The 23,868-nt window shown below is 48.3% G+C and overlaps 3 protein-coding genes, 1 long non-coding RNA gene and 1 pseudogene across 4 annotated transcripts; all 5 read left to right on the forward strand.

Moving 5' to 3' along the window:
• The first annotated feature begins 10,412 nt into the window (after positions 1–10,412).
• Positions 10,413–12,352, forward strand: LOC135650801 (myb-related protein 308-like). Its single transcript, XM_065170405.1, has 4 exons — positions 10,413–10,542; positions 11,220–11,321; positions 11,413–11,542; positions 11,636–12,352. The coding sequence occupies exons 1-4, from the start codon at positions 10,446–10,448 to the stop codon at positions 12,102–12,104; spliced, it is 798 nt and encodes a 265-aa protein (XP_065026477.1). The 5' UTR covers positions 10,413–10,445; the 3' UTR covers positions 12,105–12,352.
• Positions 12,353–13,119: 767 nt separating this feature from the next.
• LOC135651557 (uncharacterized) lies at positions 13,120–14,412 on the forward strand. The gene is made up of 2 exons (XR_010501866.1): positions 13,120–13,260; positions 14,319–14,412. It is a non-coding gene; the product is annotated as an uncharacterized LOC135651557 (long non-coding RNA).
• A 472-nt stretch (positions 14,413–14,884) lies between these two features.
• LOC103974876 (transmembrane 9 superfamily member 1-like) lies at positions 14,885–16,397 on the forward strand (annotated as a pseudogene).
• A 418-nt stretch (positions 16,398–16,815) lies between these two features.
• Positions 16,816–20,600, forward strand: LOC135651555 (FT-interacting protein 3-like). The gene is made up of 2 exons (XM_065171711.1): positions 16,816–20,169; positions 20,463–20,600. The coding sequence occupies exon 1, from the start codon at positions 16,906–16,908 to the stop codon at positions 20,059–20,061; it is 3,156 nt and encodes a 1,051-aa protein (XP_065027783.1). The 5' UTR covers positions 16,816–16,905; the 3' UTR covers positions 20,062–20,169; positions 20,463–20,600.
• Positions 20,562–23,506, forward strand: LOC135651556 (nifU-like protein 2, chloroplastic). Its single transcript, XM_065171712.1, has 4 exons — positions 20,562–20,695; positions 20,778–20,880; positions 21,568–21,878; positions 23,208–23,506. Exons 1-4 carry the CDS (start codon positions 20,594–20,596, stop codon positions 23,397–23,399), a joined length of 708 nt encoding a protein of 235 aa, XP_065027784.1. The 5' UTR covers positions 20,562–20,593; the 3' UTR covers positions 23,400–23,506.
• Positions 23,507–23,868: the final 362 nt, after the last annotated feature.

Genomic DNA, 23,868 nt, shown 5'->3' on the forward strand with positions numbered 1-23,868 from the left:
ACTGTTCAACTCATCGCGTTTCCTTTTGGACATATTTATATTCATGATATGTGGAGTGGTGTCTAACATAAATAAACCATTATGCAATGTTCCTTTCGTGATGATCTTATCATCTAATAATATCGAACAACCATTGTTCTCAAAAACAAATTTATATCCACTAACTGTTAAACATGAAATGGAGATAATGTTTTTGATAATAGAAGGAACAAAATAACATGCATCTAATGCAATAAAAGCTCCACTAGGCAGATGTAGGGCGACCTCGCCAACAGCTAAAACAGCAACTTTTGCTCCATTACCCATCTTGAGGTCCATCTCGCCTCTCTCTAGTCTCTTAGGCCTTGCCAGAACCTGCAACGAATTACATATATGATAAGCACTACCGGTATCTAATACCCATGTGTTATCATAAGAGTCTGACAAATGGAGACCGATCATGAATGTACCTGAAGCTTCATCAAGCTTTTGTTTCGCCCTTTCTGCAAGGTACTCTTTGCAGTTTCTCTTCCAGTGCCCATCTTTACCACAGTGGAAGCACTGGCCTTTGTCCTTTGTTGGGTCTTTCTTAGCAACCTTTGCTTTACCTTGTTTGCCCTTGCCCTTTCCCTTCTTAAGGGACCTTTCTGCTTTCCTTTTCTTTCTGGTCTCACCAGTGTAGAGAACTGGCTTCTCTTTCTTAATAGTACTCTCTGCCTCCCTCAACATATTGAGGAGCTCTGGGAGAGTCACCTCAAGCTTGTTCATATTAAAGTTCATTATGAACTGTGAAAAGGAATCTGGTAGGGACTGAAGCACAATGTCCACACACAAGTTATCCTCTAGGACCATTCCTAGACCTGTGAGTTTCTCTATCCACTCAATCATCTTTAGGACATGGTTCTGAACCGGTGTCCCCTCAGTCATCCTAGCACGGAAAAGGCTCTTGGATATCTCATATCGTTGAGTCCTTCCCTGTTCCTCAAACAATTTACGGACATGTAGGAGAATGGATCTGGCATCCATCTTTTCATGTTGTCTCTGTAACTCTGGAGTCATAGAGCCCAACATATAGCACTGAGCAAGAGTGGAGTCATCAATGTACTTCACGTAGCGAGCGATCTCATCCTCGCTTGCCCCTTCTTCGGGCGTAGGCATCACTGTATCAAGGACGTACACGATTTTCTCCGCTGTGAGAACAATTCTCAAGTTACGGAGCCAATCCGTATAATTTGGACCAGTGAGGCGGTTGACATCAAGTATGCCACGTAAGGGATTTGAAAGCGACATTTTCTGAAAATAAAGATGTAGCAAAAATGAATAACATGCAGATTTTGCAAGAAATAAACTATCAAGATATGGACTTCTATCTTAATATGCTCCCACTATTTTACTAACGAGTCACGCGACACCCTCAGCACGTGAAACGGAAGTCTCCGGCAGACTTCTAGTGGGGATCAGGATCCAATCAGCGTCTTAGTGTAACCTCGAGGGACTCGACCAATCACACTAAGCCTAAAAGGTAGACAACTCTTGCCGATCACAACTCCTTGTGATTCCCGTCCTGTTCGGCCTCCGAATCACCATGGCCTCGAGGGACTCGACCAACCATGATGCTCGGTTAAGTCAACACCTTCGTTACAAGATGAGTCTGATTTGATGATATACCCTCGAGGGACTCGACCAAGCATATCATGCCCTCAGGTCACCGGTGACATCTCTATGTCGTAAGCAAGATAGCAAATCGCGATATAGGTGAGTCTCGAGGGACTCGACCAACTCAACCTACACCGGGATTCGGTTCCTACTCATAACGATGGAAGGCCACGTGGGTCAATCTAATTGCCTCACGTTTACCGACTTAATATTATCGAGAGATGTTTCTATGATTTGGTCTCCTATTATGACATGTCACACATGTACATATTTAATATATATCTACATCGCATGCAAATATATATACATATCTAGTATGTGTATAAGCAATCACACCAGATGATCATGGACCACAACCTAATATGATTAGGCCCGAGCCAGTAGGCCTAATCACTCACATCAAGATCTATGTGTGCAACGGTGCATCTCCATGCCTTGTGATCGTCCATCTCGTCCTCGTTGGTTCCGTCGACATCTTGATGCATCTTCATGCATCACGATCGTCCGTCTCGTGGTTCCCGCTATGGCTTCCACGCTCCCGCTGCGCCTCCTCATGTGATTACAACTTAATCATAGGCACGCAGGCCCGACAATAAACGAGAAATATAATGGAGGTTCGCAGACCTCAATAATAATAATCACAAGTACACACATCACACGGTCCATGATCATCCGTCCACTCATCATACATCACATGTATAAATAATCGTCATTATGTAGGACTACTAGATAATAAAAATAATAATCAACTAAACCTTTTAATTAATTAATATTTTCTGAAATCAGGGATATATAGAGAATTTCTCAATTCCTAAGGGTATTTTCGTAATTTGGACAAAAGACAGAAACTGGAATTTCTCAAATTCCGAGGGGCAAAACTATCTTTTGCGCAGAAAACCCTAATACCCTTTCCCCTTTTCGCTGCTGCGCCGCCGCCGCCGCCACCCTGCTGGCGGCGGCCTGTGCGGCGAGGGCGAGGGCACTGCCCTCGCCTGCAGGTGGCACGCCCGCTGGGGTCGCTGCCGCTGCAGGTGGGCGCCCCCGCGGGCGCCGTCGCCTTCGCGGGCGGTTCTGCCCGCGAGTCAGCGCCCGCAGGTGGTGCTGTCTCGCTGGCGGCCGCCCCTGCGGGGTTTTTGCCCGTGGGAGCAGCGGCCACAGGCGCCGCTGCCCTGCGGTGCCTCAGCCCGCGCTGCTGCCCCGCGGCGCCTCTGCCCGCGGGCTCAGTGGCCGCAGGCGCTTCTACCGAGCGGGCTCCCAGCCCCGCCGGCCGCAAACCTGCTGCAAGCAGATCGCCGGCCGGCTACTGCAGGCACAGCGCTTGCGCATGCGCCGGCGCTGTGCTGCCTGGCTGCGGCTGCGGCTGGCTGTAGGCATGCAGATCGAGGGCAGCAACTGTTGCTGCCCTTCCTTGCTTTTGCGTCAACGATTTTGACGTCAATATTCTTCCTAAACACAACACACGCAGTTCAAAAACCAATCATTCGCACGAACAACCTGGCTCTGATACCACTGTTGGGAAATCATGGGGGGCGACATCATATGCGCAGCGGAAGAACAAGAAAAACAAAAATCCCCGATTCCCAAAAAGATGTTCGTCATCGTGCGAAGATTGGTGCGCAAAATCCGCAAAACACAAAACTGCGTATAGAGATTGTGTTACCTAGGGAGATCGTATATCCCTGTTTCCTTGCAGATCCTCAGGAGAGGGTGAAGGAGGTCAAGCGTCCTCCTCTCTAGCGGTGATCCACACAGCAGGGTTGCGACGACGCTCCTCAAAACTCCAGGCCTACTCTGAGGTGGAGAGGGAGAGGAGAATAGGAAGGGCAAGCAAAGACTCTAGCCTATGAGGCTGTGAATCCCTCCTATTTATAGAGATCCCGTGTCAAAACCCTAATGGGTCCTTTCCCTAGTGGGTATTGGATCTGCATCCAATAAGACAAGGGCTCCGTCGGATATCTCATATCCGAACCTCTACTCATCGCAATGCCTACCATATGTGTGTGACCCTCTAGGCCCAATATCGAGCTGGCCGTGAGTCATACCTGTCAGAACTCCTTCTAACTAAGTGAATTATTATCTCTGTAATAATTCACTCGACTCATCGACTACGGAAGTACTAGGCCACTACGCCGTAGTCCCCAGACGATACAGGGGAATCCAATCCATTGGACCTGTCTGTCCTCAGTTACCATGTACCTATAGTCCCTCATCCATCTAATATCCCAGAGACCGTATATCGAGCATGGTGCTGTCAGACCCATACGGTTTCTACTTGAGTCTCGCTCTAATCGGATTCTCCCGGAGAACTCTTTCTCTCTCAACCCGAATGACCCTGGCTAGGGATTTGTCTGAGCAAGAACACATGGGATATTCCTCTCATGATACCGAGAGTGGATGATCCTCTATCGACACTCAATAGCCCTCGTAAGGTTGACTACCACTCCCAATGACCAGCTGTACTAGATCTGGGAACAGCCAAACCTATAAGTCTGGTATCAAAGAGTGGAGCACTCATACAGGACATCCTTGGTGTCTCAAGTCTAAGAACCAGATACACCACTAGGACTACGGAATCGTTGTCTGACAATAAGGCATCATCAACCATCCAGCATTCCGTAAGCGGATCAATCAGTGAACTCATTCTCCAATGAGCACCTGTATTGTATCCCTAGTGTCCCTACACGAGCAGCTATGAGACCAGCTGCATCCATCATATGGACGGGTATACAGCACACCAGTCTATCCGGTTATCACGATGTCCCTCTCGAGTAACCTATGACCGGGATTATTTAGGATATGTGTTTAAAGGTGAATCGATCTCATTATCGTGATCTCATCACGATCCGATTCCCATTGCACAAATCCAAGGACATCACAATATATATATGCACATATGCAATTGTTATAAAGTGATATACGCCAAAATATAATAAGCAAAAAGATTATGTATCAAGTCACACGTGTCATCACTCACGTGATTGGCTTGCTGGGCACCTATGACTAGCAGATGAGTCAAGTGAATTAATATAGAGATAATAATTCACTGAGTTAGAAGGAGTTTTAACAGGTATGACTCACGGCCAGCTCGATATTGGGCCTAGAGGGTCACACACATATGATAGACATTACGATGAGTAGAGGTTCGGATATGAGATATCCGACGGAGCCCTTGTCTTATTAGATATCCAATAAGCCCATGAATTATTGGATCCCATGGACGAGATCCAATAAGAGCCCATGAGAGATTATTGGATAGAGATCCACTAATCTAAAAGGCTTGGATTATTGGATGCAGATCCAATACCCACTATGCGAGGATCCATTAGGGTTTGACATGGGACCTCTATAAATAGGAGGGATTCAGAGCCTCATAGGCTAGAGCCTTTGCTTGCCTCTCCTATTTTCCTTCCCCTCTCCACCTCAGAGCAGGCCTGGAGTTTTGAGGAGCATCGTCGCAGCCCTGCTATGTGGATCACGTCTAGAGAGGAGGACGCTTGACCTCCTTTACCCTCTCCTAAGGATCTGCAAGGAAACAGGGATATACGATCTCCCTAGGTAACACAATCTATTCTATATGTAGTTTTTCAGTTTCGCGGATTTTGCGCACCAATCTTCGCATGACGACGAACATTTCTTTGGGAATCGGGGATTTTGTTTTCTTGTTATTCCGCTGTGCATGTGATGTCGTCTCCCAAAGATTTTCCCAACACGAGGGACACGGCTCAAGCGGGAAAGCCACACAGAGGTAGACTCGGGCAGACTGCGGCCGAGGGGCACAACTCAAGCGGGCAAGCTGCTCAGGACTCGGGCAAATCGTAACCGAGGGGCACAGCTCAGGCGGGCGGGTCGTGCAGAGATGGACTCGGGCAGACTACGGTCGAGGGACACGGCTTAGGCGGGCAGGCCACGCAAAGGTGGACTCGGGCAGACTACGGCCAAGGGGCACGGCTCAGGCAGGCAGGCCGCGCAAGGGTGGACTTGGGCAGATTGCGGCCGAGAGACACGGCTTAGGCGGGCAGGCCGCATAGAGGTGGACTCATGCAGACTACGACCGAGGGACACGGCTCAAGCGGGCAGGTCGCGCAGAGGTGTACTCGGGCAGTATGTGGCTGAGGAACACGGCTCAGGCGGGCAAGCCACGCAAAGGTAAACTCGGGCATACTGTGACCGAGGGGCATGGCTCAAGCGGGTAGGCCGCGCAAAGGTGTGGCCGAGGGACACGACTCAGGCGGGCAGGGCGCGTAGAGGTGTACTCGGACAGTCTGTGGCCGAGGGACACGGCTCAAGCGGGTAGGCCGCGCAGAGGTGTGGCTGAGGGGCACGGCTCAAGCGGGCAGGCCGCGCAGATGTGGACTCGGGCAGACTATGGATGAGGGACACGGCTCAGGCGGGCAGGCTGTGCAGATGTGGACTCGGCCAAACTGCGACCGAGGGACACGGCTCAGGCGGTCAGGCCACGCAGAGGTGTACTCAGGCAGTCTGTGGCAGAGGGACACGGCTCAAGTGGGCAGGCCGCATAAAGGTGTGGCTGAGGGACACGGCTCAGGCGGGCAGGCTGTGCAAAGGTGGACTCGGGCAGACTGCGACCGAGGGACACGGCTCAATCGAGTAGGCTACGCAGAGGTAGACTCGGGCAGACTACGGCCGAGGGGCATGGCTCAGGCGTTTTATCTCTGCCAAGCACCTTGACATGGTTGGGTCCCGGGCCTCGTATCCGCTGCTGAGGTGCTCGGCCACCAGCTGCGAGTTGGTGAGGATGTGTATGGCATCCACTTGCATCTCAATGGCCAACCTGAGTCCTGCTAGAAGTGCCTCATATTATGCCTCGTTGTTCGTGGCTTGAAAGTCGAAGTGGACGGAGCGTTCGAACGAACATCTATTAGGGGCTTCCAACACTAGCCTCGTGCCCGCGCCCTTCGAGCTGGCTGATCCATCCACGCGCAGGACCCATCCTTCTTTAACCTGCTTAGAATCCTTGTCCTCGAGCTTAGTCAGGTCTGAGATGAAGTTGGCTACCGATTAGGCTTTGATGGCGGTCTTTGGTACATATTGTATATCGAACTCGTCGAGCTCCATCGACCATTTGAGGAGGTGACCTACAATGTCGAATTCAGACAAAATCTACCGGAGCGATCTGTCGGTAATTACCTCAATTGGATGGCTTAGAAGTAGGGGCACAGCTTTCGGGCTGTTAACACGAGCGCCAGTGCCAGTCTTTCAATCGGCTGGTATCGCTCCTCAGGCCCGCTTAGGACATGGCTAATGTAGTAGACTGGTAGTTGCTCCTCGGAGGCTTCTAAGGTCAGGACAGAGCTAACCGAATGCCGGGAGGTGGCCAGGTAGATACTGAGCTTCTCCCTGGAAGAGACTGAGGCAAGGCGGGGGAGGCTGGCCAGGTGTTGTTTTACATGTACGAGGACTTCCTTGCATTCTGCTGTTCATTGGAAGTTCTTCGGGTTTTTCAGGGCCCGGAAGAAGGGGAGGCATCAATCACCCGATCGGGAAAGAAACCGAGATAAAGCGACGAGCCTCCTGTTCAGCCATTACAACTCCTTGATTGTTCGAGGGGCCTGCCTACTGATGATGGCCTGGACCTTCTCTGGGTTGGCATCAATTCTCCTTTTGTGTATGATGAATCCGAGGAATCTTCCCGAGCTAACGCCGAAAGCACATTTTGTTGGGTTGAGTCGCATGCCGTATCTTCACAACGTGGCAAACGTCTTGGCCAAGTCGGTCCAGTAGGTCGCTGTCGTACGACTTTTTACGATCATATCATCGACATAGACCTACATATTTTTCCCGATCTGCCGGGCAAACATCCTATTTACGGTTCTCTGATATGTAGCCCCAGTATTCTTTATTTGAATGACATGACTCTGTAAAAATATACCCCCCGACCAGCGAGGAAGGTCATGTGCTCTTGGTCTTCGGGTGCCATCCTGATCTGGTTGTAGCCGGAGAAGGTGTCCATAAATGAGAAGCGAGCATGCTTGGCGGTCGTATCGACCAATTGGTCGATCCTCGGGAGGGGGTAGCAGTCTTTCGGGCATGCACGATTGAGATTGGTGTAATCAACGCATATCCTCCAGCTCCCATTAGATTTTTTCATGAGGACTAGATTGGATAGCCACCGTGGGTACTTGGCCTCTTCTATGAAGCCCGTTGCCAAAAGTCGCTCCACCTCCTCACGGACAGCCAATTGTCAGTCGGGAATGTGACCTCGGGCTTAGGTCTGCATCTGGGGCTTCGGCCGCGGCGGCGTGGGCGTATGCCTTTCGTCCGGACATACTGTTCCCTCCAGATGCTGGGCCGCCTGTTATTACGTCGATATGCCGCTCAACGGGGCCCTCCGGGCAGAGCAAAAGCTCCTTACCTTGTCGGAGTTACTAGCCGAGGTGTCCTCCGCGAATGAGCTCCTCGATCTGCCGCTTCAATTCGCGGCACTCCTCAGTGTCATGTCCATTTTGTCGATGGAAACGACAATACCTCGATTGGTCTGTGAGCTCTCGCAGACTTCTCATCGAGTTGGGGGTTCTGAGCAACCCCTTCTCTCTTATTTGGAGAAATATCTTTGTTCGGGACGTACCCGAGGCGGGAAGCAGGGACCTTGACTCCAGCGGGTCAGGTCAGTCTAACCTGCGCCTCGGTGCGATAGACTATTGCCCCCGGGGTGGCTCCGGCCTGACCCTTTTGTACTCCTCCCACCTCCCGACCATCCAGGCTTCCGCCGCGATGTACTGGTTAGCCCGCTGGAGCATTTCTGGTACTACGGCGGGGGGTCGCTCCACGAGGGATCAGAAGAATCTGGAAGGTCGCAGGCCTATCGTAAATGCCTGCATCAACAGAGAGGGATGAGCATCCAACAACCCCCGGATTTCCATGGCAAAGCGATTCACAAAATGGGAGAGGGGCTCGTCCTCCCTTTGGTTAAGTCCGAGAAGCAATGCAACGGACGGCTTTGGCCGGGCGTAAGCTAGGAAGTTAAGCTCAAAATATTTGGCGAGCTAATCAAAGGAAGTGATCGCCCCGGCCTTCAGGCCGCTATACCATGCGCGGGCTGGCCCCCTCAGAGTCATGGGAAACACCCTGCACATCAAGGCATCTGAGGTTTCGTACAACGCCATCTGGGCACGGAAGGCGGCTACATGATCAGCCGGGTCGGTGGCTCCGTCGTATGTGTCGAGAGAAGGGAGCCGAAAGTTCGGGGGGACTGACTGATCTTGTATCTCAAGCACAAATGGAGACCCCCGGTGCGCGTCCTCCCCGAGTTCTTTTCTTTGACTTACGAACCTCCCTCTGTACTTCATCGAGTCGCTGGTTAACGAAGTGCAGTTGGGCTCGCAGGGAGCCCGTTGAATCTGAAGATAACACCTCGGGCTCCGGGCGGGCGCTTGGGTTTACCATTGCTCGATCCTTGAGCGGGGGCCGATCGGACCTGAGGCGACGCGGGGAGCTCCGGAGGTACCGTGTAAGCCCGAACATGCGGCTCTTGTTGTCGCGGTGGTTGGATCGTACGTAGGTGCATTGGATGAGAAATGAGCAGGATAATGGTCTGCACCATCCCAGTTAGAGCTCGGACTTGATGAGCGAGGTCCTGAGAGGCCTCTGGCGATACGGGCGACGGGTGGGTTGGGGCGCGTTCGGGCGGCGATAAGCCCGGGTCATTGAATAACCACCAATAGCGCTCTAAGGTCGCGGTGGGGTGCTCAGCTCAAGGTTCACCATGCGTGGGGCATTCCCCCGGAGCCCCGATCAGGTGCGACCCCTCAGCTGTGGGTTCATCTGGGTCGATCTACCGATCCCTCGACATTCGGGCCCTCCTTCTAGCACCAAACTGTTAGTATCAACATCTTTACGCGGTGGCCTCGGGGCCAATACGGCTAGGTTCTGGTCTAAATGATTGGAGATCTTCCTGAACGACCCTTGAGACTGCTGAGGTAGCCGACCGTGGTGGTCCGATCTAGATGGGGTCACTGTTTTCTCCGTGAGGGGACACCTCGCCTGGGCATTCGGTGGGAGGCACTCCGTCTTCGTACCTACACACAGGTTGGGTGGTCGGGAGAGCTTGGCCCAACCCCTTCGACGATCAAGTCAGTCGATAATCTCCGGGGTTTTTCTTATTTTTTCTCCCTCCATTTGTTCCGAACGCGAGGGTTTTTATAGGGAAGGTCACCGTTTCCTGATGTGCCCACTTGTAGGGAGCAGGGTCGTACCATGGATAACGTATGACACCGGCATTGGTGTGGCGTGAAGGACCAAGCTCCTGCAGGGTGGCGACGTACCTCGGTCGACGTTTTGGTCTGCTTCGGCCAGGCGTCAGACCGAGGCAAGCGACCCTCGTAGCTCCTCGGTCTGCGTGACCCAAGAAACGTCACCCGGGAGCAGGTGACGTTAGTTCGTGTGCCATCATTATTATTACCCTTATCAGTTGTAACAAAAGAATGATATATATATATATATATATATATATATATATATATATATATATATATATATATATATATATATATATATATATATATATATATATATATATATATATATATATATATATATATAGAGAGAGAGAGAGAGAGAGAGAGAGAGAGAGAGAGAGAGCGAAGGAAGATTAATATAGAACTAGAAAGACTCATGTAAAAGAAGGCCAACCTAACATATCCAACCCCCGGTTTTGTTGCCACTCGATCCCTTGCATCAATTCAATGCAAGCTCACACCTTCCCCCTCCTCTCATATAAATCCATCCTCCCTTCTCTCTCTCTTTCTCTCTTCCCTTGTCCCACTCCTCCCTTCTGATTCTTTCTCTTGTTTATGCTCTTTGCTCTCTCATCGCAAAGTGTAGTCCACAGAGAACCCCGCTGCACAGGTGTTGGGAATATGGGCAGGTCTCCGTGCTGTGAGAAGGCTCATACCAACTGATGAGGATAATAATTACGATAAGACTCGCGTGACATCAGTTACCCCAGATGATGCCTCACGCCTCTGTTGACCTGATAAGGCACCCGGTCAAAGCGGACCATAATGCCTACCAAGGTACATTAATACCCTGCTCAGGCTCGATCCCTCACAACATGCCAACGACAATGTCAGACGCTACCAGAAGTACGATATTGCTCCTTGTGGGCAGGCACATCATGCAACGACAACTCTTACTATAAAAACCCTCGCGCAGAGAAAGAAGAAGAAAGGCCGGAGGAGGAGGAAAGAAGAAGAAAGGCCAGAGGAGGAGAAAAGAAGAAAAAAGGCCGGAAAGGGGGAGAAAAAGAAGAAGAAAGGCCGGAGAGGGAGAGAAGAGAAAGGAGGAGGGAACTGAGCCAAAGAAACCCCATACCACCATCCACTAACTTGATCGTCGGAGGAGTCGGGTCGAGCTTCCCGACCCGACTTTGGTGCAGGTGCGAGGGCAGAGGTCGTCCACCAAAGGCGCAGGCGGGAGTTCTCTCTCGGTGGAAACGACGACCTTGTCCCAATTGGAATACCGTGATCGGTCACCTCAACAGTCGGGAGGAGCGTCCCAGGAAGATCCCCGTCATCCGGACCCGAACCAAGCCGCGTTGGTCCCGAGGCCACGGCTTAGAGTTGTTGACACCAACAAGGGAGCATGGACCAAGGAGGAAGACGAAAAGCTCGTCTCCTACATCAAAGCCCATGGTGAAGGTTGCTGGAGATCACTCCCCAAAGCTGCAGGTCCTCTTCGGAGCACTTCATGCGCAGCTAGCAAGCTAGCTAGCAATTCCATTCAGCTCTGCAGCTCATGCTGTTCTCCGCTTGCCTGCAGGTTTGCTTCGATGCGGAAAGAGCTGCAGACTCAGGTGGATAAACTACCTCCGGCCCGACCTCAAGCGAGGCAACTTCACGGAGGAGGAAGACGAGCACATCATCAAGCTACATGGCGTGCTCGGGAACAAGTATGTCATCTTGCAGTCCCAATGAGATGAATGTTTCCCTTGCTTAGGTGAAGAACCTTTCTGAGTTGCATGCGACGGTGGTTGATGATCCAGATGGTCCCTCATCGCCGGTCGGCTACCGGGAAGGACCGACAACGAGATCAAGAACTACTGGAACACGCACATCAAGCGGAAGCTCCTCGGCCGAGGCATCGATCCCCAGACTCATCGCCCGATCCCGCAACAACCGGAAACCGCCATGGTGCAGGACATGGCGGCTGCCGTACAAGCCCCGGCCGAGTACTCCTCCTCCGACGAGGCAAACTGCGGCGGCGCCAGCCAAGACGACGTCCGCTACATCGACCTCAACCTCGACCTCTCCATAAGCCTCCCTCAGCACTCCCCAAAACGTGCCCAGCCTTCACAGGCTCTCTCATCAGCTGCGACCAGCAGTTACTCTCCAGCCACCATCTGTTTGTGTCGCCATCTTGGTTTCCAAGGTAGTGAAGCTTGCAGCTGCCGTAACACCGCACACCCTAATGTACTAAGAGTTATCAGACCATTAGAAGAAGCTCAAAACTAGCAGAGACTCTCCAAAGACTATATGAAAACAGCATTACTTCCTCTCAGTCCGGAAGCCTGTCTTGGTCTTTTTGAAATGCTCAAGTCGTAGGGTTTAATCTTTCTTTACGTTTTCTGTGCTTTCATGGTGCAAGCAAAGGGAGGCCAAAGGTGATGGGGAATGGTGGCCATGGATGCCAGTTTCCTTGTGTCGGGTGTCTCACTGGAACCATTTTGTTCAACGATATGTGATGTGGTTTGGTAGGTTAACATGATCTTCACTAAATAAATGAAAAGTACTCTGAGAGAGAGAGAGACAGACACACAGAGAGAAACTAGGGTTTGCTGGTCTGAGGATGAACAGAGTGTGTCATGTGCAATGGAAGTGTGGCTAATCATTGTTTAATCTTCTCTGTGACACACTGCTCATGGCAATATAGCTCTGGAGACTGTTCTAAGTACTCTATCCATTATTTGTGGTTATGTATGGCAGAACAAGTTCCAAGCTCAAGGATGGTATATGGATTAATTATATCTACCTAACCATGTGTTATTGTTGACCCTCTAAATGACATGAATTAAGAAGATTTTTTGTATTGAGAAAGTCTTGTTATAGTGGACTTTACACTTTCGTAGTTGGCGTTAGCTAACGCTAAAGAATGTGGTGTGGCTCTTTCCAACTTGATTGCGATAAATCGACTACTCGACGCCTATACGTCATTATTCCTTTGACAATGACCAAAATCTCTTCATCATTGTCTTGAGACAAATTTATACGTAAGATTTCCTGCATGCATTACTGTGTTAGCGTGGAGATGCACCAATGATGTAGGCATAGACTTCTAAATGATCCGATAAGCTTATTGGTTTCGGATGTGAATCCGAACCGAAGACTTCGCTGATCCGAACTCCGAGTAGCGGAGTCGCGCTTGTGATTTGGACTGATTCCTCCCAAATCGATGGAGCGGTCAATCGGTTTAAACTCGGCTTCGTCTCCTTCCGCGGCGATGCTCCGTAGTTCCCACAACCCTTCGCCTTCTCGCTGCCTCTGCCCCCGATTCCGTCCCCCCTTCATCCCTCCCTCCACCCCCATCGGTTTATTGATCTCTTGTTACGTTGTTCTTCGAGATCTTGATCGCGACCGTGAACGGATGGATGCTCTGCGGGACTCTTAGCTGGTGAGTTTTTGATCTGTTCGCTGGTTCTGTGCGCACGCGTGATCTTGGAATCGAAGAATTGTATTGGCACGATGGGCGGGTCGATCCGTCTACGCAGGATCGATTCAAGCATTAGGGTTTGTAGTTCTTCATTTGTGTTCGGGTGTTGTGTTAGCGTGTAGGTTCTTCGTTTCTAATTCTTGAGATTGCTGAAATCTTTCATGACTCTCAACAAATTGTGGATCCCTTATAAGAGAAACATGAACAAAACCTTTACAGGTCTTACCTCCAAATGTATTCTCTACATATGTGTATTTATGTTATCTTATTTTGGATGGATGTTCCAATAGTTTAATACAGATTCACTTGGAAGGAAACAGAGTGCCTTGGCCAAAATAACTCGGCTTCATAGTATGTTTCCGAGGGGAAAAAAAGGTGAAAAGACACTATGTGTGTCTAGTATCATTACTGGCATCGACAGTTTAGACACTAAATCCACTCTATGATACTGCTTGAGCATATGATGTTGGTGTGCTTTCAAGGATTATATTGCAACATCCCAGTACTTCAAAATTGGAAGATGATTGTGACTTGGATTAGTATAGGAGACTAGATGAGTTGGCCCTACTATTAATAAATTGCACTTAGTAGTTTTAACTATACGGTAAATGCGCATTCTAACAAGGTTCTTGAGCTAGTAGGACCATCCCATTGCCTTTTCTATGTGCCTGGCCTAGTAGTTCATCCATTAGAACAGGTCCATCAAATTTACTCATATCAATAAAGTGTTTGAGATAGAACTAGGATATTCCTGTCGTGCGATTATTGTAAATTTAACTTCATGCTTGCAGATATACTTTCACGGCAGGAGGCTAATTGTCTCTGATATACCATCAGTAAGATGGATTCTCTGCGTAGAGTTTCCAAAAAGTATAGGAGTTTCTTTATAAATATAAATATTTTACCTCTTTGATCTCTTGGTGGTTCACAATTGTGTTCTTATCATTATCTTATCTAACTGCCAAAAGTGGATTCTAATGATTATCTACTCATCAGTAATGGGTTTTGGTTTGTGACAGACGCGGGGCTATTGTGACAACCTTTATGGTGTGCTATGCTCTTACATCATTCATTTCAGACTATTTAAGTGGTGGACTTTATGCACGGAATTGGTATGGTTTGTCCCAAATTAGTCATCTTTATATTCTGAAATAGCAAATATATGACAATCTTAAGAAGCTCCTGGCTTGAATTATGATTAAATTAGTCTTTATTTTACAATTAAATCTGTTTCATATTCCTCATTGCCAGGAAAAAACTGGATGAAGACAAATTGATCTAGAGAGCGTCATTGTTTGCTTTTATGTGCTTTGGAATAGGCTTCATGCTTAACACAGTTGCTATATTTCATGGCTTACTGGCAGCTATTCCATTTGGGACAATACTAACCGTGTTTGTATCATGGGCTTTCATTTCACCCTCTTGCACTTCTCAGCACAGCGTTTAGTAGGAACTGGAATGGTTTCCAAAACAATCCATGCTGTGTGATGACTATTCCACGTACTATCCCTGAGAACTGGTATGTCATGCCCTACTTTGTCTCACTTATGGGGGACTTCTCCCTTTTTGCAGTATCTTCATTAAGATGTATTTTGTCTTCACATCATTCTGGATTTACAAGGTAAGCTCGTTCAGTTATTTGCATCGATGACAATTGATTCATACCTAATACGTTTAAATATTAGCTAGTGGAATATTTTTATATTTTCTTTGGAAGACCCAGTCCTTTTATGTTTTTGAATTAATTTGGAATGTTATTGCAGTGCCATTCAGTTTTGAATCCCAAATTATCTGAAAAATTACATACTGAATAAATGTGCTGGTGCAGTAAATGGATTATGACAAGTGAAACATTTAAATTTTATTGTCTTTCTTGGACAGGTGTACTATGTTTATGGCTTTATGTTACTACTTTTCTTAATCCTCATCATAGTCACTGTGTGTGACTATTGTGGGCGCATACTTCTTACTGAGTGCTGAGAACTATCGTTGGCAGTGGACTTCATACTTTTCTGCTGCTTTGACAACTGGTTGTGTGTACCTTTACTCGGTATATTACTGCTACATAAAGACAAAGATATCAGGCTTTTCCCTGACCACCTTCTATGTTGGCTACACCTTAATGTTCTGTTTGGGTTTAGGAATTATTTGTGGTGAGTTCCCAATTTTTCTGATCTTATTTTTCCAATTTCTTCACTTTGCTAATTCCTCTTGTGCAAAATTCAGGTACTGTTGGTTATCTTGACTCCACCTTGTTCGTGAGGAAGATCTATCGAAATATTAAATGCGACTAGCTTCATACACAACAGAATATGGGGATTGTAAACTGGCTACGGATTATTGAAACAACAGCAAATGGAGGTAAGAGGTAAAATGATGATAAAATCTATTTGATACATAGATGTTCTATCCTCTTTACGATGCCCTATTGCTGTTGTTTACCTTCAGATTCGATCCTAGGTGGTGTTGCGAATTTCTTATTTATACTATAGGCAATTATCCTGATTTATATAATTCTACAAAACATACTTCATCAACGAATTCATTTGACCGCCATTTTAATCTTAGTTTTGTTATAGAATTGGATGAGAAGCAACATCTACCATTACTGCAACTATCATACCCCTCTGTTACTTTCGACATTTTCATGTATGATGTAATTATTATATGAACCATGAAGAGCCAAGATCCCTTTTTTATCTTTTCATTTCCGTTGACTAAAGTCAACTTTATTGTGTCAACATTACAGATCAGGGGCAACTAAAAGGCGCAAGGCAAGCAAAGACGAGCAAACAAACCTTCCGTGTATGTTCTTCTAGGAATCTCCCTTGTGATGTAACTGGCCACCCTCAGGGCGTTTTCTTACTAGTTTTTGAGCTGACCTTGACTTTAACAACAATGGCGGTCATCAAGTCGAGTGGCTCATTGATACATTACAGTCTCCTCGTTAGCTTCAACGCCTTGTCACTCTTTGATGATGGTCAGAGTATTCATTTTCTTGCCTTTGAACCCTTCCACTCCCATCCTTCATGACGTTTGTTATGTGATCGGCACACAGTCATAAACACCAAAGCATCCAACAAAGAGGTGTATTTAGACATTGACTCTTGCTTTCTTAAGTCCTGTCTTCTTGTCATCTTCCTCTCGAACAAACTCATGCTCGCGATGACTTTGTGGCTGATGTTGGATGTGTGCGAATGATTCCCCACATCAAGTCAAGTCAACGATTCTGTATTATTATTAGTGTCACATCCAACAGCCTATCCCAGTCTTCTGATAAGGATCCTTCCTTCCTCCCAACTCGAGACACTATTCTAATCAGGTAATTTGAACATTGAAAACGACAGTATTTGCCCCTACCAAATCATGTTATGTTCTAGTTGTGTTAGTTGCATCTTGTCGACCTTACTATCTTTTCCGGGAAGGACTATTCAAGTCCAACGCTGATGATTGAACCATTTGATCGTTGAACAGTGTCATGATTTAAACTATCCATCTTATTTGTTGCCTCCTTATTCGGACAATGTAAATGATCTAATTGGTATGGCTTTTACTAGTCACGTCGTATAACTGAACTCACGGAGTTTTGCAGCTTTCAACGAGGAGATGAAGTTGGCGGTGGAGGTCGTTCGAGCCCACCGCCTGAAGCCCATAGGCAGGCATGGCACGACGAACCCCTTCGTCGAAGTGGAGTTCGATGGACAGAGACGCCGCACCGCGACCAAACTCAACGACCTCAACCCCTCGTGGAACGAGACCCTCGTCTTCGACGTCTCCGACCCTCTTGATCTCCCCGACCGCACCGTCGACGTCTCCGTCTTCCACGAGCGCTTATCCTCTTCCGTGGACCACCGCCGTCGCCGTCGCAGCTTCCTCGGCCGCGTTTGCCTCCTTGGATCCTCCGTGGCGTCCTCGCGCCTCGACGCCGCCCTCCAGCTCTGCCCCCTCGACAAACGCAGCCTCTTCTTCAACGTCCGTGGCGAAATAACCCTCCGCCTCTACGCCGTCCCTGATGCCTACGAAGCCCAAGCTGCCGACGGCCACCGTCCCCTCTCCTCCGCCTCTGCACCTACTATTGTTCTGGAATCCATTCCATCATCATCCACTATCCTCGAGTCCATTCCTTCCACCATATCCGCCGGCGAAACGCTGCCGCCCAAGTCCACCATATCCGTCGGCGAGATGATGCCGCCTAAGAAGAAGAACCATCGTTCGTTTACCAAGGAAAAGGAGCGGAGAGAGTTCCACTCTGTCGGGACCCCATCCGCGACAGGAAAGAGTCAAGTTAGCCATACAACAGGGTTCCTCTCGAACCACGAAAGGAGCCACCATCGCTCGCCGCAGTCTTATTACCGGGCGAACCATGACCTGGCGGGGCCAGCGGTGGCGGCATCAGTGCAGCAAGCTCCTCCGCCCAAAATTGAGTACGCTCCTCCGCCGAAAATTGAGTACGGGATCGTCGAGACCCAGCCGCCACTCGCGGCCCTCATGGGCTACCGGCTCGCCAGAAACAGCGACAAGATCAAAAGCACCTACGACCTCGTGGAGCAGATGGAGTTCCTCTTCGTCCGCATCGTCAGGGCCCGCAACCTCCCTGCCATGGACATCGTCGGCAGCCTCGATCCTTACGTCGTGGTGAAGCTTGGCAACTTCACCAACAAGACCAATCACCGGGAGCGAAACCGGGACCCGGAGTGGGAAAACGCCTTCGCCTTCTCCAAGGGCCACATCCAGGCGCAGCGCCTGGAGGTGGTGGTGAAAGACAAGAACTTCATCAAAGACGACATCGTGGGCGACGTCGCCATCGAGCTCCCCGAGGTCCCCTTGCGCGCTCCGCCGGATGGCCCCGTCGCCCCTCAGTGGTACAGGCTGCGGAAGGGGAACAACCGCGACGATGACGCCTACCGGGGGGAGATCATGATGGCCGTGTGGATGGGCACGCAGGCGGACGAGGTGTACCCGGACGCGTTGCACTCCGACGCTCACCTTCTTCCCCTGGCGAGCATCCCCCACACCCGCTCCAAGGTCTACTTCAGCCCCCGCATGAGCTACCTCCGGGTCAACGTCATCTCGGCCCAGGACCTTAAGCCGTCCCGCCCCGACCCGGCGATCTACATCAAGGTCCAGCTCGGTGCCCAGCTGCGGTGGACTCTCGTCTCCTCGGACCGCTCCCCGAACCCGACATGGAAGAACGAGGAGCTCATGCTCGTTGCCTGCGAGCCTTTCGACGAGCCGCTCGTGCTCATGGTCCAGGACCGTCTCCTGCCGAACAAGGACGAGACCATGGCCAAGCTGGAGATCCGCAAGGGAGCCATCCGCACCCACGCCGACCACCACAAGCCCTTTGCCCCTCAGTGGTTCAACCTCGACAACCCAAATGGAAGCAGCGGCAGCGGCAACGGCAGCGGCTACGGCAAGCTCCAGCTTCGGGTCTACTACGACAACAACTACCATGTGATCGACGAGTCCGCGCACTTCTGCAGCGACTTCCAGCCCTCCGCCAAGCCGCTCCGGAAGCCCAACATCGGATTACTCGAGCTCGGGATACTGAACGCCCGGGATCTTGCACCACTGAGGAGCAACAACGGCGCGGGCAGGAGAGTCGACGCGTACTGTGTCGCGAAGTACGGCCCCAAGTGGGTGCGCACACGGACGATCCTCGGCACGGCGGAACCCCGGTGGAACGAGCAGTACTCATGGGACGTCCACGACCCCTGCACGGTCCTCACCGTAGCCGTCTTCAACAACGGCCACGTCGATGGCAACAACGACGCCGCCAAAGACGATCCCCTCGGAAAGATCCGAATCCGGCTCTCGACGCTGGCGATTGACAGTGTCTACACTCACTTCTATCCTTTGCTAGCGGTGCATCCTTCCGGGTTGAAGAAGACCGGCGAGCTGCATCTGGGCCTCCGATTCACATGCACGTCGTGGCTGAACATGTTGTTCTTGTACGTCAAGCCTCTGTATCCCAAGATGCACTACAAGCAGCCCATCCCGTTCAAGCAGATGCAGTACCTCCGCTACCAGGCGAAGCAGACAGTGGCAGCGAAGCTGGCCCGGGCTGAGCCGCCGCTGGGGAGAGATGTGGTCGCATATATCCTCGACGATGCTTCCAACACGTTCAGCCTGAGGAAGGGCAAGACCAATTGGCATCGGATCAGGATGCTGTTCTCCGACGTCCAGGCCTACCTGCAATGGTTCGACGCTGTCCGGAGTTGGACCAGGCCGGCGGTGACCACTCTCGTCCTCCTGCTCTTCTGCGTCGTAGCCTGGACGCCGTCCCTGATCCTTCCCTCCGTATTCCTCCACCTGTTCATCGTGGGCGCCTGGAATTCCCGGCGTCGCCCGCGCCACCCGCCGCACTTGGACACGAATCTGTCGTTCGCCGAGTCGGCCGTCCCAGACGAGCTCGACGAGGAGCTAGATAGTTACCCGTCGACGAGGACGAACGAGATGGTCATGAGCAGGTACGACCGGCTGAGGATGGTCGCCAGTAGGGTGCAGTCGGTGGTGGCAGATCTGGCCAACCACGCGGAGAGGATACAGGCCTTGCTGAGCTGGAGGGATCCCCGGGCGACGGCCATCTTCGTAGTATTTGCCATCATAATGGCTGCAGTCTTCTATTTCCTGCCGTTCCAGTTGGTGGTGATGCTCCTGGGGCTGTACTTCATGCGCCACCCCAAGTTCCGGAGCAAGAGGCCCTCGACGGCCTATAACTTCTTCCGGAGGCTGCCGAGCAACGCCGATACATTTCTGTAAACAAATAGCATGTGGAAACACACGCAATGGTGTGCGCTCGTCATAGCAATCAGTGTTGTTTTCTACTGGGGAAGATGAAGAAAGTGTCCGAAGGCTGTACGTGTTCTGGTAATGTCATCCTCTCTTTTCATGTGAAATAACACCAATTCATCATCATGTGGTCGATGACCGCTCAAACACATACTTATATGTAATTTAGAGGGATATCACAGGAATTACAGATATAAATTTATGTTACATGGTAAAAATTTCAGTAAGTCGTGTGATATCCCTATGGTTGACCATTTTGACAACACGTTGGAGGTCAAACCAAATTACTTAGCATGGTTGGCAGTTGCCGTATCCAAATTGACCATGATCAATTTCACCGCCCATGCTAATAAGCATTGCTCCTATTGAAGAGGGTCTCGTTTCCTTCCTTCTTCGACCGCCTCGCCTATCGACCGACTCCGAAGGTTAAAGCGAGAAGAAGAGAAGAGCGAACAAGAGAAGAAGAGTTGCCAGAAGAGCCGTGCGAACCCTTGTTTTTTATATGATGCAACCCTTGGTGGTGCCGAATCCCTCTCCTTGTACCGAAGCCGCCTCCTCTTCTGCTGTCGCGGCCTTCTTACCCTTCCGTCCGCTCTGTTCTAAGGTCTCGTTTCTCTTGACTTCTTATTTTTTCTGAGGGTTCCCAGCCTTCTATGAATCACTCGGGTTTGCTCTGTGAATTACAGGAATCGGCCTTTCGGGGAACCAGAATTCCGATCGCGACGCGTGGGTTTCGGTCGCAGAGGGCTTCCTCTTTTCGTTGGATTACCAGATCTAGGAGGCCACCTGGTGAGCCTTTCGACGTCTTTAATTGTTGTTCTTGTTTGGTTCCTATTATGTTAGACAAAGGGGGGTGAGATGAAGTGCTTCCCTTGATGACTGCCATGGGCGATCTATTGGTTCGAGGCATAAGTATTTTATGGCTACCATATCCTTGATATTAACTACTGTTCTATAGATGGGAAAACTGGCATATATGATATCCATCTGAAATGTGTTGCCATAAATGATAAAGGAGAACTTGTTGAACGATGTAGAGTGTGAGAGAAAACAAAACTTCTTCACTTTATCAAAGGCCCGGAAAAGGTTGGGTAGCAATCCGATGGATGAACGGTGCTATCAGTATCTTTTTCATTTATATTGAAGCCATATACTCACTGGACAAGCCACGAAATAAGACTACATGGACATATAGAGAGAATCTTTCAGGGTCAAGTTCATATTATCTTGGGATCATATCTTTCCAAGCATGGTTAACTGTATTTGAGGTTGCAATGTTGCACCAATGTCTTTGTATTAATCGTGCTATAAGGGTTCTTCATATGTTAGTAGAACTCAAGAATTCAACTGTAAAGGATGCTTAATTTTGATCTACTTTCTATGGTTTTGAAAAAGCAATGGAAAAGGATGCTTCTATTTTCCACTATTTTTAGTTGATTTATGTGAGCTTAATAGTTCTTTCTTTCTTTGTTACAGTGGTTAAATCAATTGCTACTCAAGACCCATTGGTTGATTTGCCCCTAACTGCTGAAAATGTCGAGTCAGTATTGGATGAAGTGCGTCCATATCTTATCGCTGATGGAGGAAATGTTGCACTTCATGAGATAGATGGAAATATTGTAAGACTAAAACTGCAAGGAGCGTGTGGGTCTTGTCCAAGTTCTGTAATGACGATGAAGATGGGCATCGAGCATCGGTTAATGGAAAAAATTCCAGAAATAGTTGCAGTGGAACCAATCACCGACCAAGAGACAGGGCTTCAACTGAATGAAGAAAACATAGAGAAGGTAACCAATGGCAAAATAATTATCATGTTAAAATATGATTTTACCTTTGCAATTTTAGATTTTGGATGTGGATACTCTTCTTTCTTATCATGCGTGTGGCTATAAAGAGTTTTTTTTTTTTTTATTAGTTCCACAATTCTGGTAAATATCCAGACTCAGGGTTGATATAATTACCATCTACTTTTAGCAGTGACAGATTTCCTTATTTTACCTTGTCATGGGATTGTTTTGATGTTCTGTGAGAAATCATTCCTCATGTACCTATTTTTTCATTGTTCTCGATTTTCAGATCTTAAAATGTCTACGGTAGCTACCATGAGAATGTAATTGATTGAAGATGCACAAACCAAACTAGTGCTATCTTTCTTTGTTCCATCTGTTTAAATGGTTACTTTGTCTAAGTGAAACATGGTGTGGGTCCCATGAACATACACGTGCACCCAATAGACTAAGTCATCATAATAATAGCTTAAAAGCAAGGATTATGCATCATGATATGCATAATGCATAAAATTATTCTGTGTAATGCATCATGATATGCATATATGCATGTGTTATGTCATCATGTCATAATCTCAATTATCTATCTTATGTATATGATGTAACACTACCTGGAACACGTCAATGGCGAAATTTGATCGATATGGGCCTTATATTTCTTGGAAGCTAAAACTAAGGAGTTTGATCCTCCTATACCTATATTTTCTATAGCTGCATAAGACAAGCAGGGAGAGCAAAGTATTGTATTTTTTTATAATTTATGATGTTGATATTACTTAAATATGCCTGACTATGATTCGATTTATTTTACAAAATAAGGATATTACTATTTTTTTTTTTATGCTTGAGGTTCTCTACATCAATGAACTGATTGGGTTAGCCAGTCCAACCTGATTTATTTGAGACTGGATTGACATTTTAATATAACTGAACCTGTCTTAAGGTCAGTTCACAGTTTTCTGATCGAACTAGCGAGTCCTTCCCAGTTCTGATAATTTTAATTCAAGCAAATCGAAGTTCATGTGGGAGCCCCTTGTATATCATTTTCTGATGATTTGTTTCTAGCTGAGACTTGGTTTCATAAAAAGTTGATATCCCCTCTGTACTACAATTTTTGTTGAATTGGTGGAGGATGCTTATTTGCCTTTTTTTCTGAATTTACCTGCTTCTACTTTGTTCTTGTGGCTTTTTTCCACCACTAATGCATGTGATATTATACCATAACTGTTCTGAAATCTTGGCAGCTTGGATATTACCATTTCTATGTGTGATTACAAAAAAAGAAGCATGAATGAAAACCCTGATGCTCGCCTTTTGTTCCATTGTTAGGTACTCGACGAGATAAGGCCATACCTTGCTGGAACCGGTGGCGGTGAGCTTGAGCTAGTCAAAATTGAGGAGCCTATCGTGAAGGTTCGACTAACAGGCCAAGCTGCCGGCATCATGACAGTTCGAGTGGCAGTAACACAGAAGCTGCGAGAAAAGATACCTGCCATTGCGGCTGTTCAGCTTTTATCGTAGGTTTATCGAAAGACACTATTTCTGTTCATTTGATGATAGAATAAAACATTGTATATGAATAATTTTACTTTTTATACAAAAGTTCAAAGTCATCATCATTTTCGGAAGCCTTATGGTTAAAATGAGGAATCAAATGGTGCCATAGATTTATGCAATATTGATATTACTCATTCTGACATATCATCCATTTGTGTTGTATGAATTTTGAAATAACCAATTGGCTACAATGATGCTGTGTAAAATTTAAACCTACATTACATCATCTGGAAATTTTATTAGGCACCATTTTCCTACAATTAATTTATTGTGTACATTAGTTTCAGTACTGCATGCAGAGATATGTGACTTCACCTGCATCCCAACCTCTTCATATAGCAATATAGCCATCACAGTGCACCTGAACTAAGAATTTATGGTATGGAAATATACGTTGTGAAAGCAAACGAGATACTAAGAATTTATGGTATGG

This window comes from Musa acuminata, chromosome BXJ3-10 (genome assembly GCF_036884655.1).
Source record: "Musa acuminata AAA Group cultivar baxijiao chromosome BXJ3-10, Cavendish_Baxijiao_AAA, whole genome shotgun sequence".
NCBI lineage: Eukaryota > Viridiplantae > Streptophyta > Magnoliopsida > Zingiberales > Musaceae > Musa > Musa acuminata.

What these genes read in the sequence shown, in the direction of transcription:
- LOC135650801 (XM_065170405.1), top strand. Translation starts at nt 10,446, where the DNA reads ATGCTCTTTGCTCTCTCATCGCAAAGTGTAGTCCACAGAGAACCCCGC. An exon ending in ATCACTCCCCAAAGCTGCAG is followed by an intron (nt 11,322 to 11,412) that starts GTCCTCTTCGGA and finishes GCTTGCCTGCAG; the next exon opens with GTTTGCTTCGATGCGGAAAG. An exon ending in CATGGCGTGCTCGGGAACAA is followed by an intron (nt 11,543 to 11,635) that starts GTATGTCATCTT and finishes TTGATGATCCAG; the next exon opens with ATGGTCCCTCATCGCCGGTC.
- LOC135651555 (XM_065171711.1), top strand. Translation starts at nt 16,906, where the DNA reads ATGAAGTTGGCGGTGGAGGTCGTTCGAGCCCACCGCCTGAAGCCCATA.
- LOC135651556 (XM_065171712.1), top strand. Translation starts at nt 20,594, where the DNA reads ATGATGCAACCCTTGGTGGTGCCGAATCCCTCTCCTTGTACCGAAGCC. An exon ending in TCCGTCCGCTCTGTTCTAAG is followed by an intron (nt 20,696 to 20,777) that starts GTCTCGTTTCTC and finishes TGTGAATTACAG; the next exon opens with GAATCGGCCTTTCGGGGAAC. An exon ending in ATGAAGAAAACATAGAGAAG is followed by an intron (nt 21,879 to 23,207) that starts GTAACCAATGGC and finishes TTCCATTGTTAG; the next exon opens with GTACTCGACGAGATAAGGCC.